Source organism: Chiloscyllium plagiosum, unplaced genomic scaffold, assembly GCF_037043375.1.
Source record: "Chiloscyllium plagiosum isolate Xiang-an unplaced genomic scaffold, Cpla_swu_hap1 HiC_scaffold_34, whole genome shotgun sequence".
NCBI lineage: Eukaryota > Metazoa > Chordata > Chondrichthyes > Orectolobiformes > Hemiscylliidae > Chiloscyllium > Chiloscyllium plagiosum.
Window position 1 is genome coordinate 9,794,827 of NW_028270172.1, and position 16,062 is coordinate 9,810,888.

Consider the following 16,062-nt stretch of genomic DNA (forward strand, 5'->3'; position numbering starts at 1 on the left):
CATGTATCGCTGGACATCAGAGTGCATCTGGGAGAAATAACAAACAGTGAAATTCACAACTGATCTTGGAGGAACTGTTGGGCGAAGTTCACAGCACAGAATCAGATAAGTTAATCGTTGTTTTTAAGTGTGGCCTATAGAGAATCTGCAGTAGTGAGTAGAGTGGGTTCTTTCTTGATGATATGCTTTTTAGTGATATGTCTCTTGATTAAACATAAATATAAGCCATAACTATTAATTTAACCTAGGGCAGTAGAGGAATAAGACGGTGTTATTTTCTGGGTTTGTAGATTGAGTAGGAGCAAAAATGGCCTTTAATAGAGTGATATGTACTTCTTGTCAGATGTGGGCGTTTAAAGAGAGTTTAAGGTTACTGTAGATTATATCTGCCATAAATGCTGTTGGCTGCAAATCTTATCAGATTGAATGGTTCAGTTGGAAAGACAGTTAGAAGCAATGAGGAATTTGCAACAGCAATAGTATGTGATGGATGGCATTTATAGGAAGGGGGGAAAGTCTCAGATACAGTCACATAGATGGGTTAACTCCAGGAAGGGTAAGAGAGGAAGCTAGTGCAGGAGTCTTTTGTGTATGTACCCATTTCAAACAGGTATGTTGTCTTGGAAAATGTAGGGGGTGATGGATTCTCAGGGGAACGTAGCACGAACAGCCAAGTTTCTGTATTGAGACTGGCTCTAATGCAACGAGGGGTACATCTGATTCCAAGAGATCAATTGTGTTAGGGGATTCTCTAGTCCAAGGCACAGACAGACATTCCTGTGGCCAGCCGCGAAAAAACAGAATGGTGTGTTGCTTCCCTGGTGCCAGGATCAAGGATGTCTCAGAGAGAGTGCAGAATGTTCTCACGGGGGAGAGTGGCCAGCAAGAGGTCATTGTCCACATTGGAACCAATGACATAGGAAGGAAAAAGGTTGAGATTCTGAAGGGAGATTACAGAGAGTTAGGCAGAAATTTAAAAAGGAGATCCTCGAGAGTAGTAATATCTGGGTTACTCCCGGTGCTACGAGCTAGTGAGGGCAGGAATAGAAGGATAGAGCAGATGAATGCTTGGCTGAGGAGCTGGTATATGGGAGAAGGATTCATGTTTTTGGATCATTGGAATCTTTTTTGTGGTAGAAGTGGCCTGTATAAGAAGGACGGGTTGCACCTAAATTGGAAGAGGACTAATATAATGGCAGGGAAATTTGGTAGAGCTGCTCGGGAGGATTTAAATTAGTAAGGTGGGGGGGGGGGGGGAACCTAGGGAGATAGTGAGGAAAGAGATCAATCTGAGACTGGTACAGTTGAGAACAGAAGCGAGTCAAACAGTCAGGGCAGGCAGGGACAAGGTAGGACTAATAAATTAAACTGCATTTATTTCAATGCAAGGGGCCTAACAGGGAAGGCAGATGAACTCAGGGATGGTTAGGAACATGGGACTGGGATATCATAGCAATTATAGAAACATGACTCAGGGATGGGCATGACTAGTAGCTTAATGTTCCAGGATACAACTGCTAAAGGAAGAATAGAAAAGGAGGCAAGAGAGGAGGGGGAGTGGCATTTTTATAAGGGATAGCATTACAGCTGTGCTAAGGGAGGATATTCCCGGAAATACATCCAGGGAAGTTATTTGGGTGGAACTGAGAAATAAGAAAGGGATGATCACCTTATTGGGATTGTATTATAGACCCCCCTTAATAGTCAGAGGGAAATTGAGAAACAAACTTGTAAGGAGATCTCAGTTATCTATAAGAAAAATAGGGTGGTTATGGTAGGAGATTTTAACTTTCCAAACATCGACTGGGACTGCCATAGAGTTAAGAGTTTAGATGGAGAGAAATTTCTTAAGTGTGTACAAGATAATTTTCTGATTCAGAATGTGGATGTACCTACTAGAGAAAGCGCAAAACTTGACCTACTCTTGGGAAATAAGGCAGGGCAGGTGACTGAGGTGTCAGTGGGGGAGCACTTTGGGGCCAGCGACCATAATTCTATTAGATTTAAAATAATGATGGAAAAGGATAGATCAGATCTAAAAGTTGAAGTTCTAAATTGCAGAAAGGCCAATTTTGACAGTATTTGACAGTTCGCAGGTAAAGGGACGGCTGGAAAATGGGAAGCCTTCAGAAATGAGATAGCGAGAATCCAGAGAAAGTATATTCCTGTTAGGGTGAAAGGAAAGGCTGGTGGATATAGGTAATGCTGGATGACTAAAGAAATTGAGAGAATGGTTAAGAAAAAGAAGGAAGCATATGTAAGGTATAGGCAGGATAGATCGCGTGCATCCTTAGAAGAATATAAAGGGAGTAGGAGTATACTTAAGAGGGAAATCAGGAGGGCAAAAAGGGACATGAGATCGATTTGTCAAATAGAATTAAGGAGAATCCAAAGAGTTTTTACAAATACATTAAGGCTGTTTTCCCTGAGCGTCGGAGGCTGAGGAGTGACCTTATAGAGGTTTACAAAATTATGAGGAGCATGGATAGGATAAATAGACAAAGTCTTTTCCCTGGGGTGGGGGAGTCCAGAAATAGAGGGCATAGGTTTAGGGTGAGAGGGGAAACATATAAAAGAGACCTAATGGACAACTTTTTCACGCAGAGGGTGATACGTGTATCAAATGAGCTGTCAGAGGAGGTGGTGGAGGCTGGTACAATTGTAACATTTAAGAGGCATTTGGATGGGTATATGAATAGGAAGTGTTTGGAGAGATATGGGCCGGGTGCTGGCAGGTGGAACTAGATTGGGTTGGGATATCTGGTCGGCATGGACAGGTTGGACCGAAGGGTCTGTTTCCATGCTGTACATCTCTATGACTCTATGACAAAAGGGTAACTATGGAGAGAATAGGGCCCCTCAAAGATCAGCAAGTCGGCCTTTGTGTGGGGCCACAGAAAATGGGGGAGATACTAAATGAGTATTTTGCATCGGTATTTACTGTGGAAAGGTATATGGAAGATATGGATTGTAGGGAATTAGATGGTGACATCTTGCAAAATATCCATATTGCAGAGGAGGAAGTGCTGGATGTCTTGAAACGGGTAAAGGTAGATAAATCCCCAGGACCTCATCAGGTGTACCCTAGAACTCTGTGGGAAGCGAGAGAAGTTATTGCTGGGCCTCTTGCTGAGATATTTGCATCACAGGAGACTGAAGGTTGGCTAACGTGGTGCCACTGTTTAAGAAGGGTGGTAAGGACAAGCCAGGGAACTATAGACCGGTGAGCCTGACGTAGGCGGAGGGCAAGTTGTTGGAGGGAATTCTGAGGGAAAGGATCTACATGTATTTGGAAAGGCAAGGACTGATTATGGATAGTCAACATGGCTTTGTGTGTGGGAAATCATGTCTCACAAGCTTGATTGAGTTTTTTGAATAAGTAACCAAGAGGATTGATGAGGGCAGAGCAGTAGATGTGACCTATATGGACTTCATTAAGGCGCTCAACAAGGTTTCCCATGGGAGACTGATAAGCAAGATTAGATCTTATGGAGTACAGGAAGAACTAGCCATTTGGATACAGAACTGGCTCAAAGGTAGAAGACAGAGGGTGGTGGTGGAGGGTTGTTTTTCAGACTGGAGGCCTGTGACCAGTGGAGTGCCACAAGGATCGGTGCAGGGTCCTCTACTATTTGTCATTTACATAAATGATTTGGATGCGAGGTACAGTTAGTAAGTTTGCAGATGACACCAAAATTGGAGGTGTAGTGGACAGCGAAGAGTGTTACTTCAGATTACAACAAGATCTTGACCAGATGGGCCAATGGGCTGAGAAGTGGCAGATGGAGTTTAATTCAGATAAATGCGAGGTGCTGCATTTTTGGAAAGCAAATCTTAGCAGGACTTATACACTTAATGGTAAGGTCCTAGGGAGTGTTGCTGAACAAAGAGACCTTGGAGTGCAGGTTCATAGCTCCTTGAAAGTGGAGTCGCAGCTAGATAGGATAGTGAAGAAGGCGTTTGATATCCTTTCCTTTATTGGTCAGAGTATTGAGTACAGGAGTTGGGAGGTCATGTTGCTGCTGTACAGGACATTGGTTAGGCCACTGTTGGAATATTGTGCGCAATTCTGGTCTCCTCCCTGAAAGATGTTGTGAAACTTGAAAGGGTTCAGAAAAGATTTACAAGGATGTTGCCAGGGTTGGAGGATTTGAGCTACAGACTGGGGCTGTTTTCCCTGGAGCGTCGGAGGCTGAGGGGTGACCTTATAGAGGTTTACAAAATTATGAGGGGTATGGATATGGTAAATAGGCAAAGTCTTTTCCCTAGGGTCGGAGTCCAGAACTAGAGGGCATAGGTTTAGGGTGAGAGGGGAAAAGTATAAAAGAGACCTAAGGGGCACCTTTTTCACGCAGAGGGTGGTAAGTGTATGGAATGAGCTACCAGAGGAAGTGGTGAAAGCTGGTACAATTGCAACATTTAAGAGTCATTTGGATAGGTATATGAATAGGAAGGGTTTGGAGGAAATATGGGCCAGGTGCTGGCAGGTGACAGTAGATTGGGTTGGGATATCTGGTCAGCATGGACCGAAGGGTCTGTTTCCATACTGTACATCTCTGTGACTCTGTGACAAGAGCGTACTAAATGAATGGCAAAACACTTAAAACTCAAAGGAAAAGGGGATTTTGGAGCGCGACCCACCAATCCCTGAATGTGGCAGGACAGGTTGATAGGGTAGTTAACAAGGTATACAGGGCTATCTTTCATGGCATAGACTACAAGAGGAAGGAGAATATCTTGGAGAAATACAAAACTTTGGTTCGGCCACAGCTGGTGTTCCGTGTGCACTTCTGGTCTCTGCACAATAGGAACAATTTGATTGCAGTGAACGGGGTGCAGAGGAGATTCACCAGAATGTTTCCTGGGGTGGAGCATTTTACTTATGAAGAGAGGCTGGATGAGCTCAAATTGATTTCTTTCGAAGAAAGAAAACTGGGAGGGAAGCTGTTAGATGTGAATAAGATTGAGAAGTATGGACAGGGTGATAAAAAGAATCTGCCCCTTTATCACCCACCCTCTTGATGAAGAGTCAATAACAAGAAAGCACAATTTCAATTTGAAAAGAAGAACATTTAGTGGGAATTGGAGAAAAAAATATTTTCACAGAGGGTGATGGGATTCCGGAATCCATTGCCTGGAAACTTCACCATGTTTTGAAAAATACTTGGGTGAGTACTTGAAATATCACAACATTCAAGGCCATGGGACAAGTGCGGGAAAGTGTAGATTTAGAGTAGTTTTTGCCTCGACAGGTCGAGGGGTCTCATCTGTACTGTATGATGCTTTGTGCGAAATATAGTACTAAGCGTAACAAGTCAAAACTTTCTTTGGGAATGTTAATTTCTTTTGTTAAAATTTACCTAATTGAATTTAGACTCAATCACATCACCAAGTTGGACGTGGCAAGTGTGGATTTCTTGCAACATGTTACTCATCTAGACCTGCGCGATAATAAACTGACTGTTCTTGATGGCACTGTATTTGAGAATATTGAGGTTATACACTGTGAACGAAACTACCTAACCAGCCTTAAAGTCAGTGGATATTTCCTGAAGAATCTTTATGCTGCAACAAATGGTATGTTGATACTTCATGGCACTGAACCTAAAAACACGACATTCAGTTCAACGGCATAAATATTATTTGTGAGCATAAAAATAAGATACACATGCAAGTATTTTTCAACTTTAGAAGGATGTCGATGAATTTTATCCATTTCACATACACTCTTCCTCATCTTAGCTCGAATCTCCTTCCATCTAACCATACACTTTCTTATTCAATGGCAATTCCATCCCTGTCATGTTGATGCAGTGATTTACGTTGGTTTTCTACATCGATTGTTTTGAGTGGTTACTCACAACAATTCATGTAGAAAGTGGTTAATTCGATTGAAAACCTCTACAATCACCTACCAGTTGTGCTCCACTCACTATTGCTTGCCATCGCAAGTTGACTCATCAGTGTTAATAGGAGGAATGGCACCGTCATGATGAAACATCAATGAGATGTCACCTATTTCTCAGCTGGAAAGCTTCACTCTATTGGTGGGCACCACATTCAACTGATTTCTGTTCTTTGCTTTTGGCCCTAATCATGGTTTGGAACTGCCAGTGTTGGACTGGGGTGGACAAAGGTAAAAAAATCACACAACACCAGGTTATAGTCCAACAGGTTTATTTGGAAGCACTAGCTTTCGGAACATTGCTCCTTCATCAGGTGGTTGCCAATCACCCTATGGAGCATTGCTCCAAAAGTTAGTGCTTCCAAATAAACCTATTGGAATATAACCTGGTGTTGTGTGATTTTTAACTTGGCCCTAATCCTGCATTTGTATATTGTAATGGTAATACAAATTTTATTAATAAAGTGACATTGTTATTGCTTGTACTTATGCCACACATGCAAAAGTTACTTTGGTTGTGTATACCGCACATATGATAACCGCACATATGATAGAGGTGAGGGTTCTGGCATGTTCCCTTGGCTATGCTGTCATCAATGACTTGCATTTTAAATCGGTCCACAGACTTGACTTTGAGAATCACTTCTCTTTGAGATTGGTAAAAGAGAATATGTCATGTCAAAGAACCGTGCTCAACATGATGCGAACCATGTTAATTTACAATAAATTTCAGGCTCCTTGATCTGTGCTGGAATTTAGAAACCTTTGGGTAAGTTTTGTAAATTGTTTGATTAGAATTCCTACAGTCTAGAAACAGGCCATTTGGCCCAACAAGTCCACACCAGCCCATTGAAGAATAACCCACCCAGACCCATTCCCTTAACCTATATTTACCCCTGACTAATGTACCTAACACTATGGACAATTTAGCATGGCCAATTCACCTGACCTGCACACCTTTGGATGTGGGAGCACCTGGAGGAAACCCATGCCGACACGGGGAGAATGTGCAAACTCCACGCAGATAGTCACCTGAGGCTGGGATCGAACCTGTGAGACACCAGTGGTAACCACTGAGCCACTATGCAGCTCATTGCACCTGATTTACCATCTTCCCAGTTTTCTGCTCTTTTTGTTCCAAGAATCAGAATCCTTGGGCACTGGTGTACAAATGCAGTTTCCCAATCCATTCTTTTAAGGCTCAGGTCAGCAAGGAGCATTTTTAAAATTTTGTCCCATGATGTCACCTTGCAGCAAGGTGAAATTATATAAACAGGAAGTGGCTTGGTGATATGAAATGGTGTCATAATAAGTGGAAAGGTTTTTGTATGGTCACATAGTATAATCAAACAATATGAAGTTTAGCATTCATCATCCAGTATTTTGCATTAACTTAGTAGAAAAAAAGCCATATTTAAATCCATACTCTCACCAACCCCAATCTAATCTCCAGTAGATTTGTGTAGCTTGTTATTCTGGTGAAGATAATGATGATTCAAAATAATTGTTCAAAAGTCTCCTAAGGAAACTTAGTAAAACCAGCCAGTATATAAGATGGAAGGGGAAAGCAGTAAGTAATCTAATCTAAAATTTCAATAAATATCGAGAAAGGCATGAGCAGAAAATATATTTTGCTTTGTGGAAAAACCAATGCGGTGTGTTGATTCACCGGCAGAGTGACAGTAATCTTTATTCTTGGTCTCTTCTGACCAAGTCCAGTTTGGTATTTGCAGGAGCTTGAGGAGAGGATGGCCACCAGGAAATATGTAGTCCACAGAGATCAGAAGAGAAGAATATTAAACATAAAAATGAATTCATACAAAGATTTTCCTCTCAAGCAAACTAAGAAAGTAATTGAATTATTCTTCATTTCAGAGCTTGAATACATTGATGCCTATCCGGTACCTAACAATCTCACTTATATGGATGTGTCAAGGTAGGTAACTTACAGTTGGTTATCCTCCAGGAAGTATTCCTCTTCAGTTTTGTCTTTTTTTGGAGATTAAAATGGAAAGGGGTGAGATTGAATTTCATGCAGTTATTGATCTAATTTCTACAGATTCACTCCAGCTTCAAAGTAATCTTGTATCAAAATAATAGTGTAAACAATTTGATCATTATTTTTGTTGCACTTCCATCAAACTTTCCAAATATGATGATCCAAATACAGATTCATGTATTAACTCAATTTTAATGGCTGGAGTTGATATAATACATGTGAAGCTGAAAATGTGTTGCTGGAAAAGCGCAGCATCCAAGGAACAGGAGAATCGATGTTTCGGGCATAAGCCCTTCTTCAGGAATGAGGAAAGTGTGTCCAGCAGGCTAAGGTAAAAGGTAGGGAGGAGGGACCTGGGGGAGGGGCGTTGGAAATGCGATAGGTGGAAGGAGGTCAAGGTGTGGGTGATAGACCGGAGTGGGGTGGGGGCGGAGAGGTCAGGAAGAAGATTGCAGGTTAGGAAGGCGGTGCTGAGTTCGAGGGATTTGACTGAGACAAGGTGGGGGGAGGGGAATTGAGGAAACTGGAGAAATCTGAGTTCATCCCTTGCGGTTGGTGGGTTCCTAGGCCGAAGATGAGGCGCTCTTCCTCCAAACGTCGTGTTGCTATGGTCTGGCGATGGAGGAGTCCAAGGACCTGCATGTCCTTGGTGAGTGGCAGGGGGAGTTGAAGTGTTGAGCCATGGGGTGGTTGGGTTGGTTGGTCCGGGTGTCCCAGAGGTGTTCTCTGAAACGTTCCGCAAGTAGGCAGCCTGTCTCCCCAATATAGAGGAGGCCACATCGGGTGCAGCGGATGCAATAAATGATGTGTGAGGAGGTGTAGTCTAGGTAGCTGTGGGAGTCGGTCGGTTTACCTAGACTACACCTCCTCCCACCCTGCCCCCTGTAAAAACGCCATCCCATATTCCCAATTCCTTCGTCTCCGTCGCATCTGCTCCCAGGAGGACCAGTTCCAAAACCGTACAACCCAGATGGCCTCCTTCTTCAAGGACAGCAATTTCCCCCCAGACATGGTCGACGATGCTCTCCACCGCATCTCTTCCACTTCCCGCTTCTCCGCCCTTGAGCCCCGCCCCTCCAACAGTCACCAGGGCAGAACCCCACTGGTCCTCACCTACCAACCCACCAACCTCCATGTACAGCGTATCATCCGCCGTCATTTCCGCCACCTCCAAACGGACCCCACTACCAGGGATATCTTTCCCTCCCCTCTCCTATCAGCGTTCCGAAAAGACCACTCCCTCCGTGACTCCCTCATCAGGTCCACACCCCCCACCAAACCAACCTCCACTCCCGGCACCTTCCCCTGCAACCGCAAGAAATGCAAAACTTGCGCCCACACCTCCCCCCTTACTTTCCTCCAAGGCCCCAAGGGACACTTCCATATCCGCCACAAATTCACCTGCACCTCCACACACATCATCTATTGCATCCGCTGCACCCGATGTGGCCTCCTCTATATTGGGGAGACAGGCCGCCTACTTGCGGAACGTTTCAGAGAATACCTCTGGGACACCCGGACCAACCAACCCAACCACCCCGTGGCTCAACACTTCAACTCCCCCTCCCACTCCACCAAAGACATGCAGGTCCTTGGACTCCTCCATCGCCAGACCATAGCAACATGACGGTTGGAGGAAGAGCGCCTCATCTTCCGCCTAGGAACCCTCCAACCACAAGGGATTGACTCAGATTTCTCCAGTTTCCTCATTTCCCCTCCCCCCACCTTGTCTCAGTGAAATCCCTCGAACTCAGCACCGCCTTCCTAACCTGCAATCTTCTTCCTGACCTCTCCGCCCCCACCCCACTCCGGCTTATCATCCTCACCTTGACCTCCTTCCACCTATCGCATTTCCAACGCCCCTCCCTCAAGTCCCTCCTCTCTACCTTTTATCTTAGCCTGCTGGACACACTTTCCTCATCCCTGAAGAAGGGCTTATGCCCGAAACGTCGATTCTCCTGTTCCTTGGATGCTGCCTGACCTGCTGCGCTTTTCCAGCAACACATTTTCAGCTCTGATCTCCAGCATCTGCAGTCCTCACTTTCTCCTCGAAGATAATACATGTGAACTGTAGTACAATCAATTCTTATGACTTCCCTGGCTAAATAGCTTTACATTGGTAAACAGAATCAATATGCAACTCGCAGAAGTCGGCCACACAGACAGAAGTACTTGAATTTCTCCCAAAGGCAAAGCACGTCTGTGCAAGTCCAATTTTAGACTGATAATTTTGTTGAGTGGAACTTGAATGTTTAGAGGAAACTGTACCATTGCTTAACACTAACACAGCTTTTACAAGTCGGGCATTATTGAAAGTATAAATGTTTTTAATATTTTTTCACGTCATGTTTTTACATGTTTTGCTTGTGCAGAAACAAACTGGATAGCTTACCTGAATGGGTGTTTGAAGGTAAAAAGCTGGAGATCTTGGACATCAGCCACAATCAGATTTGTGAACTCCCTGCAAAGTAAGCATTGGTTCTTGTAATGCCAGCATAAAGAGAAAAGTTAACAAGAACAATTTGTAACATACTGCATATTTTATTGATAAGTACTGGTAACTAGCTAATCAATAAATATTTTTAATTTGAAAGTTCTGTAAACTGAGAACTAGTATCAGGAAAAAAACAAGTAACTTACTAATTCTTCCGAAGCCCATTTAAAAACGTATTTGATAAATTATGTAAGTAAATCAAATACTGAAAATATGATGTGCACAGTCTTTCGACAACTGAAATGTGCTACTATCTGGATGAATTGTGGCTATTGACTAACAGTATTTTTAAAAACTGAATGGCATTTTACATTTTGGTCACTCTGATGAATTAGCTACATTTTAGAAATAATCCATTCAAAATCGCAAAGCTCTTTGAATCTTCAAAGAATGTGAAAGGCATTTTAATTTAAGTTCATTTATTATTGAGATGAGATGAAAGTGTGGATTAGGAAATCAGTACTAATGGAAGGAGACATTGGAGGAGAACAAACCATATTCCGAAGGTGGAATAAATCAGAAAATTCTGGACATAGCAGCATTTGAGGAGAGAAACAGAATTAATATTTCAAACAAATACCTTTGGCCCAGAACCACAGCTTAGAGTGTAAGAATAAGGAGTAAACCTTTTAGAACTGAGATGAGAAATGTCTTCATTCAAAGAGTGGTGAGCCTTTGGAATTTACTGCCATAGAAAATGGTTGAGTCTAAAACATTATGTTTTCAAGGAGGTGGTAGATATAGCTGTTATTGCTAAAGGGATCAAGTGATATGAGAGGAGGGTGGGATTAGTATATTGATGGTTAGCCAGGATCATATTGAATAGCGGAGCAGGTTTGGGGAGTCAAATGGCCTACTCTTGCTCCTGTCTTCTGTGTTTCTGTAGAAACATGAACCAAAAGTAGAAATGATTGGAGAAACTCAGCTCATCTAGCAGAATTTGTGGAGAGAAAGCAGAGTTTTGAATTCAATGACCCGTGTTCAGAATTGATAATAGGTTATAAAAGGTGGTATTTGTGTCAAAGATGGGAGATTGCAGCAATCGGGGTCATGGGACAAAGAGATGGAGCCCAGTGAGAGAACAACATTTAGGGAGTCAAAGGCTTTGATGATAGTATGCTCAGGAGAAGGAGAAGCTGATAGTAGGAACCAAAAGTGGGTGTAACTGAGTTGGCTGTGAAAATGAAAAATGGGTAGTTTTGATAACTGAACAGATGCAGAAAGAATTTCTGCTTGGGATCAATGTTCCCATTTCTTGCTAGGAGACAGATAAAAACATGTTAATCAAGTAAAAACCAGGATCATGTGTGATGTTTGCTGAAACAAAAAAAGTGTTGCTGATGTTTTGAGGATATTCAATCCTAAGAAATTATGCAGACATCCATGTGCAGCAAGTATAGTAATAGCCTTTGCATGTGGAGGAGTAAAGTAGGATCTCCATCACCATACACGTGTAAGCTGAAAGAGTTTAAGACTAAGGATTATGCCTTGGCAGTATGGTGCAAGTGTCTGTGGGTAACTGAGAGAGTAGAGCTCAGAAGAGTGTGACAACCCCAAGGTCAAAGAGAGCCATCAGTATTCATTAAAATACATCAATAATAGATAAAATTTTCCATTTGTTTTCTCATTATCCAATCACAGTGTCATAGGAATCCAATGAGAAGTGTTTTCCCCTAAATCAATCAATGATCCCAGGGACCAAACAGAATATTGAAAAGTGCCATCAACAATGGGCATATCTTTTCTGGCCTCTGTCCAGACTACTGTTAATAATTGCATAATCAGCTGAAATCAATGATAGTTTTAGAAAATGATGCCAATTAGTCAAAGATGCCCACGAGATGACAATTAGATCTGCTTAAAGGAGTCTAAAAGATTTGAAGTCTCTTAATACTAACCAATGGGGTATTATTAAGACAGAGTATAGATACAGAAAATCCAGCAAACTGTTTATTTGTGCATTGTTGTACAAAATGTTATTATTTTACAATGACCTCTATCATTTTGGCTCAGTTAACAAAATTGTACTAATTTGTTTACTGTTTTATTGCCATTACAATAGATAAAGAAAAAACAACCAAGGGTCCATATTCATATTCATTCCCTTTTGCAGATGTTAGATTTTCTTACCTACAGGATTGTTCTGGTTTTTTTATTGCTTTTGACAGAGCTAAGAGTTTTACTGATAAGAAATGTTGAACTCAATATTGTGCATTTCCTTGTCAGATTGTTCTGCAGTAGTAATTTACGCAAACTGCTGGCAGGTCACAACCAGCTGCGGAGACTTCCGGAACGATTTGAGCGCGCACAAACAGAGGTTATTGACGTCCAGCACAACCACCTAATTGAGTTGCCCTCGAACCTTTTTCTAAAAGCTGACTGGTAATAAATTCTAGACTACCACAAATTATTTTTGTACCATTTATATCTGATGATTATTTACTGACTAATCTGGCAGCAGTGAAACAGTAATCAGAAGCATTTCAAAGTTAATCTTTAAATATTGTTGAATGATGATCATGGCACAGCGACCACGCTGTTTGAGTTAGAAAGTCAGGGGTTCAAGTCCCACTGTAGACTCGAGCACATGTAACCTTCACTTTGGAGCTGACAAATTACTGTATAACCTGAGATATATTTATGGTCTGAAATGCTGAATTGAAACTTATATTCATATAGACATAACAGATCTCATGACTCTCATTGAAAAGCAGAGAGACCGAGTTGTTTGACGACCATATTTTTAAACAAACATTAAAACTGGATTATCTGGTCAATTATCTTATTACTGTTTATGGGACCTTGCAGGGCACAAATTGTGTGTAAACTCTGCAAAAGTTACAACAATGACTGTACTTAATAAACACTGTGCTGAATATGAAATGCAGGAACCTACACAGACACATAAATAGACAAAACAAGTAAAATAGCTAAAGGCGATCAGATTCAATGAGGGGAAGTGTGAAGCAATCCACTTCGAAATTATAATATTTTAGGAATGGTGCAAGACTATGAAGATGAAGGAGCAAAGGGATTTAGTTTTCTGTCTGCAGAAATTACTAATAGCACAATTACAAAAAAGTATTATAAAAATTGTAATGAAACCTTGCCCTTCATCTCAAGGGGATTGGAAATGGATGCTTCTGCCGATTGTTGTCATGATGGGTGATCAAACTGTGTATCTGGAGTACTGCATTAAATTTCTGCAGCTTCACCTGAAATGATAGATTGACTTTGGAAAATGTAGAGCACAGATTTACCAGGGTATACTGAAACTTCAGAATTGAATTGAATTGAATTTCTTGTCACATCTACCGAGGCACAGTGAAAAGCTTTGTCTTGCAAGCAATACAGAAAGATCATATAGGTAAATAGCATAGGTAAGTTAGTGACAGGTAAACAGCAGCAAAAACCAAAACACAGGTACAGGCAATACCAAGTTATAGTCCAACAGGCTTAATTGGAAGCACTAGCTTTCGGAGCGCTGCTCCTTCATCAGGTGATCACAGCTGACTATAACCTGGTGTTGTGTGATTTTAATTTTATACAGCCCAGTCCAACACTGGCGACTCCAAATCACAGGTACAGGCGAATGCTAATAGTTTGAGAGTCCATTCCGTATTCTAACAACAGTAGGGTAGAAACGATTTCGAAACCGGCTGGTACGTGTGTTCAGGCTTCTGTACCTTCTCCCCGATGGTAGAGGTTGTAGGAAAACATCGCCAGGGTGGGATGGATCTTTGAGAATACTGGCGGCCTTTTCTTGACAGCGGGCCTTGTAGATGGACTCTAGAGATGGGAGTTTGGCCTTTGAGATTGTCCGGGCCTTGTTCACCACTCTCTGTAACTGTCTCCAATCTTGAATGGTACAGTTGCCATACCAGGTAGTGATACATCCAGACAGAATGCTCTCAATGGCGCACCTATAAAAGTTGGCAAGGGTATTCACCATCATGCCAAATTTTCTCAGCTGCCTGAGGAAAAAGAGGCATTGTTGGGCCTTTGTAACCAGTGCATCCACATGAAGAGTCCAAGTAAGCTTGTTGTGGATGACCACTCCCAGGAGGTTGACACTCTCCACTTGTTCCACCTCTGTGCTGTTAATGTGAAGGGGGGCATGAGTAGCATCACGCCAAAAGTCAATAATGAGATCCTTGGTTTTGCCAGCATTGAGAGCTAAGTTATTCTCAGTGCACCATTTTTCCAGGTCTTCCACCTCCCGTCTGTAGTCTGTTTCATCACCATCTGAGATTTGACGGACTATGGTGGTGTCATCAATGAACTTGTAAATGGCATTAGTGTACTTGGTGACGCAGTCATGGGTATACAGTGAGTACAGTAGGGGGCTGAGTAAGCATCCCTGGGGGGCTCCAGTGTTGAATATTAGTGAGGAAATATTGTCCCCAGTCTTCATTGGTTGTGACCTGTGGGTCAGGAAACTGAGGATCCAGTTGCAGAGAATGGGTTTAGTTCGAGATCACTAAGTTTAGTAATCAGTCTCGAGGGGATAGTAGCGTTGAAGGCTGAACTGTAGTCAATGAGTAGAATTCTTACATAGCTGCTCTTGGTGTCAAGATGTTATAGGGAGGAGTGAAGGGCAAGTGATATGGCATCTGACGTGGATCTGTTGATCCGATAGGCAAATTGGAGTGGGTCAAGAATACTGGGAAAGCTGGAGTTGATTAATGCCATGACCTGCCTTTCAAAGCACTTCATGACGACTGAAGTTAGGGCCACTGGGCAGTAGTCATTGAGATATGCTGCATGAGCCTTCTTCGGCACAGGGTTGATATTGACCCTCTTGAAACAGGCAGGAGCAGTGGCCTACTGCAGGGAGAGGTTGAAGATGTCCAGGAAGACCTCTGTCATTCGATCTGCGCGTGCTCTGAGTGCATGGCCTGGTACTCCGTCTTGTCCCATTGCTTTCCTTGGATTCACACAAAGGAAAACTGATCTGACGCTGATGCAGTGACTGTTGGGATAGGTTCGTCAGGACTTGTTGAAATAGGTGTTACCTCTCCGCCGAAATTCTGCCCAAAGCGAGCATAGAAGGCGTTGAGACGATCTGGGAGGGATGTGTCATTGTCTGCTATTTTGCACTGTCTCTTTTTAGAACCTGTGATGTCATTCAGTCCTTGTCATAGTTGCTGGGTGTCTGTCTGGGTCTCTAGTTTGGATCGGTGTTGGTCCTTGGCTGCCTTAATGGCTCTGCGAAGGTCATACTTGGAATCCTTATATTTGAGCGGGTCTCCTGATCTGAAGGCCTCATGCCTGGTTTTCGCAGGTTCTGTATGACCTGATTCATCCAGGGTTTCTTTTTAGGGAACACCTGGATTGACTTCCTTGTTATGCAGTCCTCCGCTTGGTGATCAAGTCTGTGACGGTGGTTGCGTACTCGTCCAAGGTACTTGCTGACTGTTTGAACACGGCCCAATCAGCCAATTCCAGACAGCCCCGGAGTTGATCCTCTGCCTCCTCCGACCAGCACTGGACCTGTATCCGCGAGGGGGGTCTCCTGCTTGAGCTTTTGCCTGTAAGCCGGGAGAAGAAACATGGTCGGAGTTCCTGAAATGAGGGTGAGGGATAGAATGGTAGCCATCTTTCACAGTGGTGTAGCAGTGGTCTAAAATGTTCAGGCTCCTGGTGGGGCAGGTAATGTTCTGG

At 42.8% G+C, this 16,062-nt stretch overlaps 1 protein-coding gene across 1 annotated transcript in view; it reads left to right on the plus strand.

Moving 5' to 3' along the window:
* The window catches only part of phlpp1 (PH domain and leucine rich repeat protein phosphatase 1), a 207,600-nt gene that overhangs the window by 161,709 nt on the left and 29,829 nt on the right, over positions 1–16,062 (plus strand). Inside the window, exons 7-10 of the mRNA XM_043719602.2 lie at positions 5,375–5,577; positions 7,781–7,841; positions 10,277–10,372; positions 12,625–12,780. Of these exons, the coding sequence (XP_043575537.2) occupies positions 5,375–5,577; positions 7,781–7,841; positions 10,277–10,372; positions 12,625–12,780 (516 nt within the window). The remainder of the gene's footprint in view (positions 1–5,374; positions 5,578–7,780; positions 7,842–10,276; positions 10,373–12,624; positions 12,781–16,062) is intronic.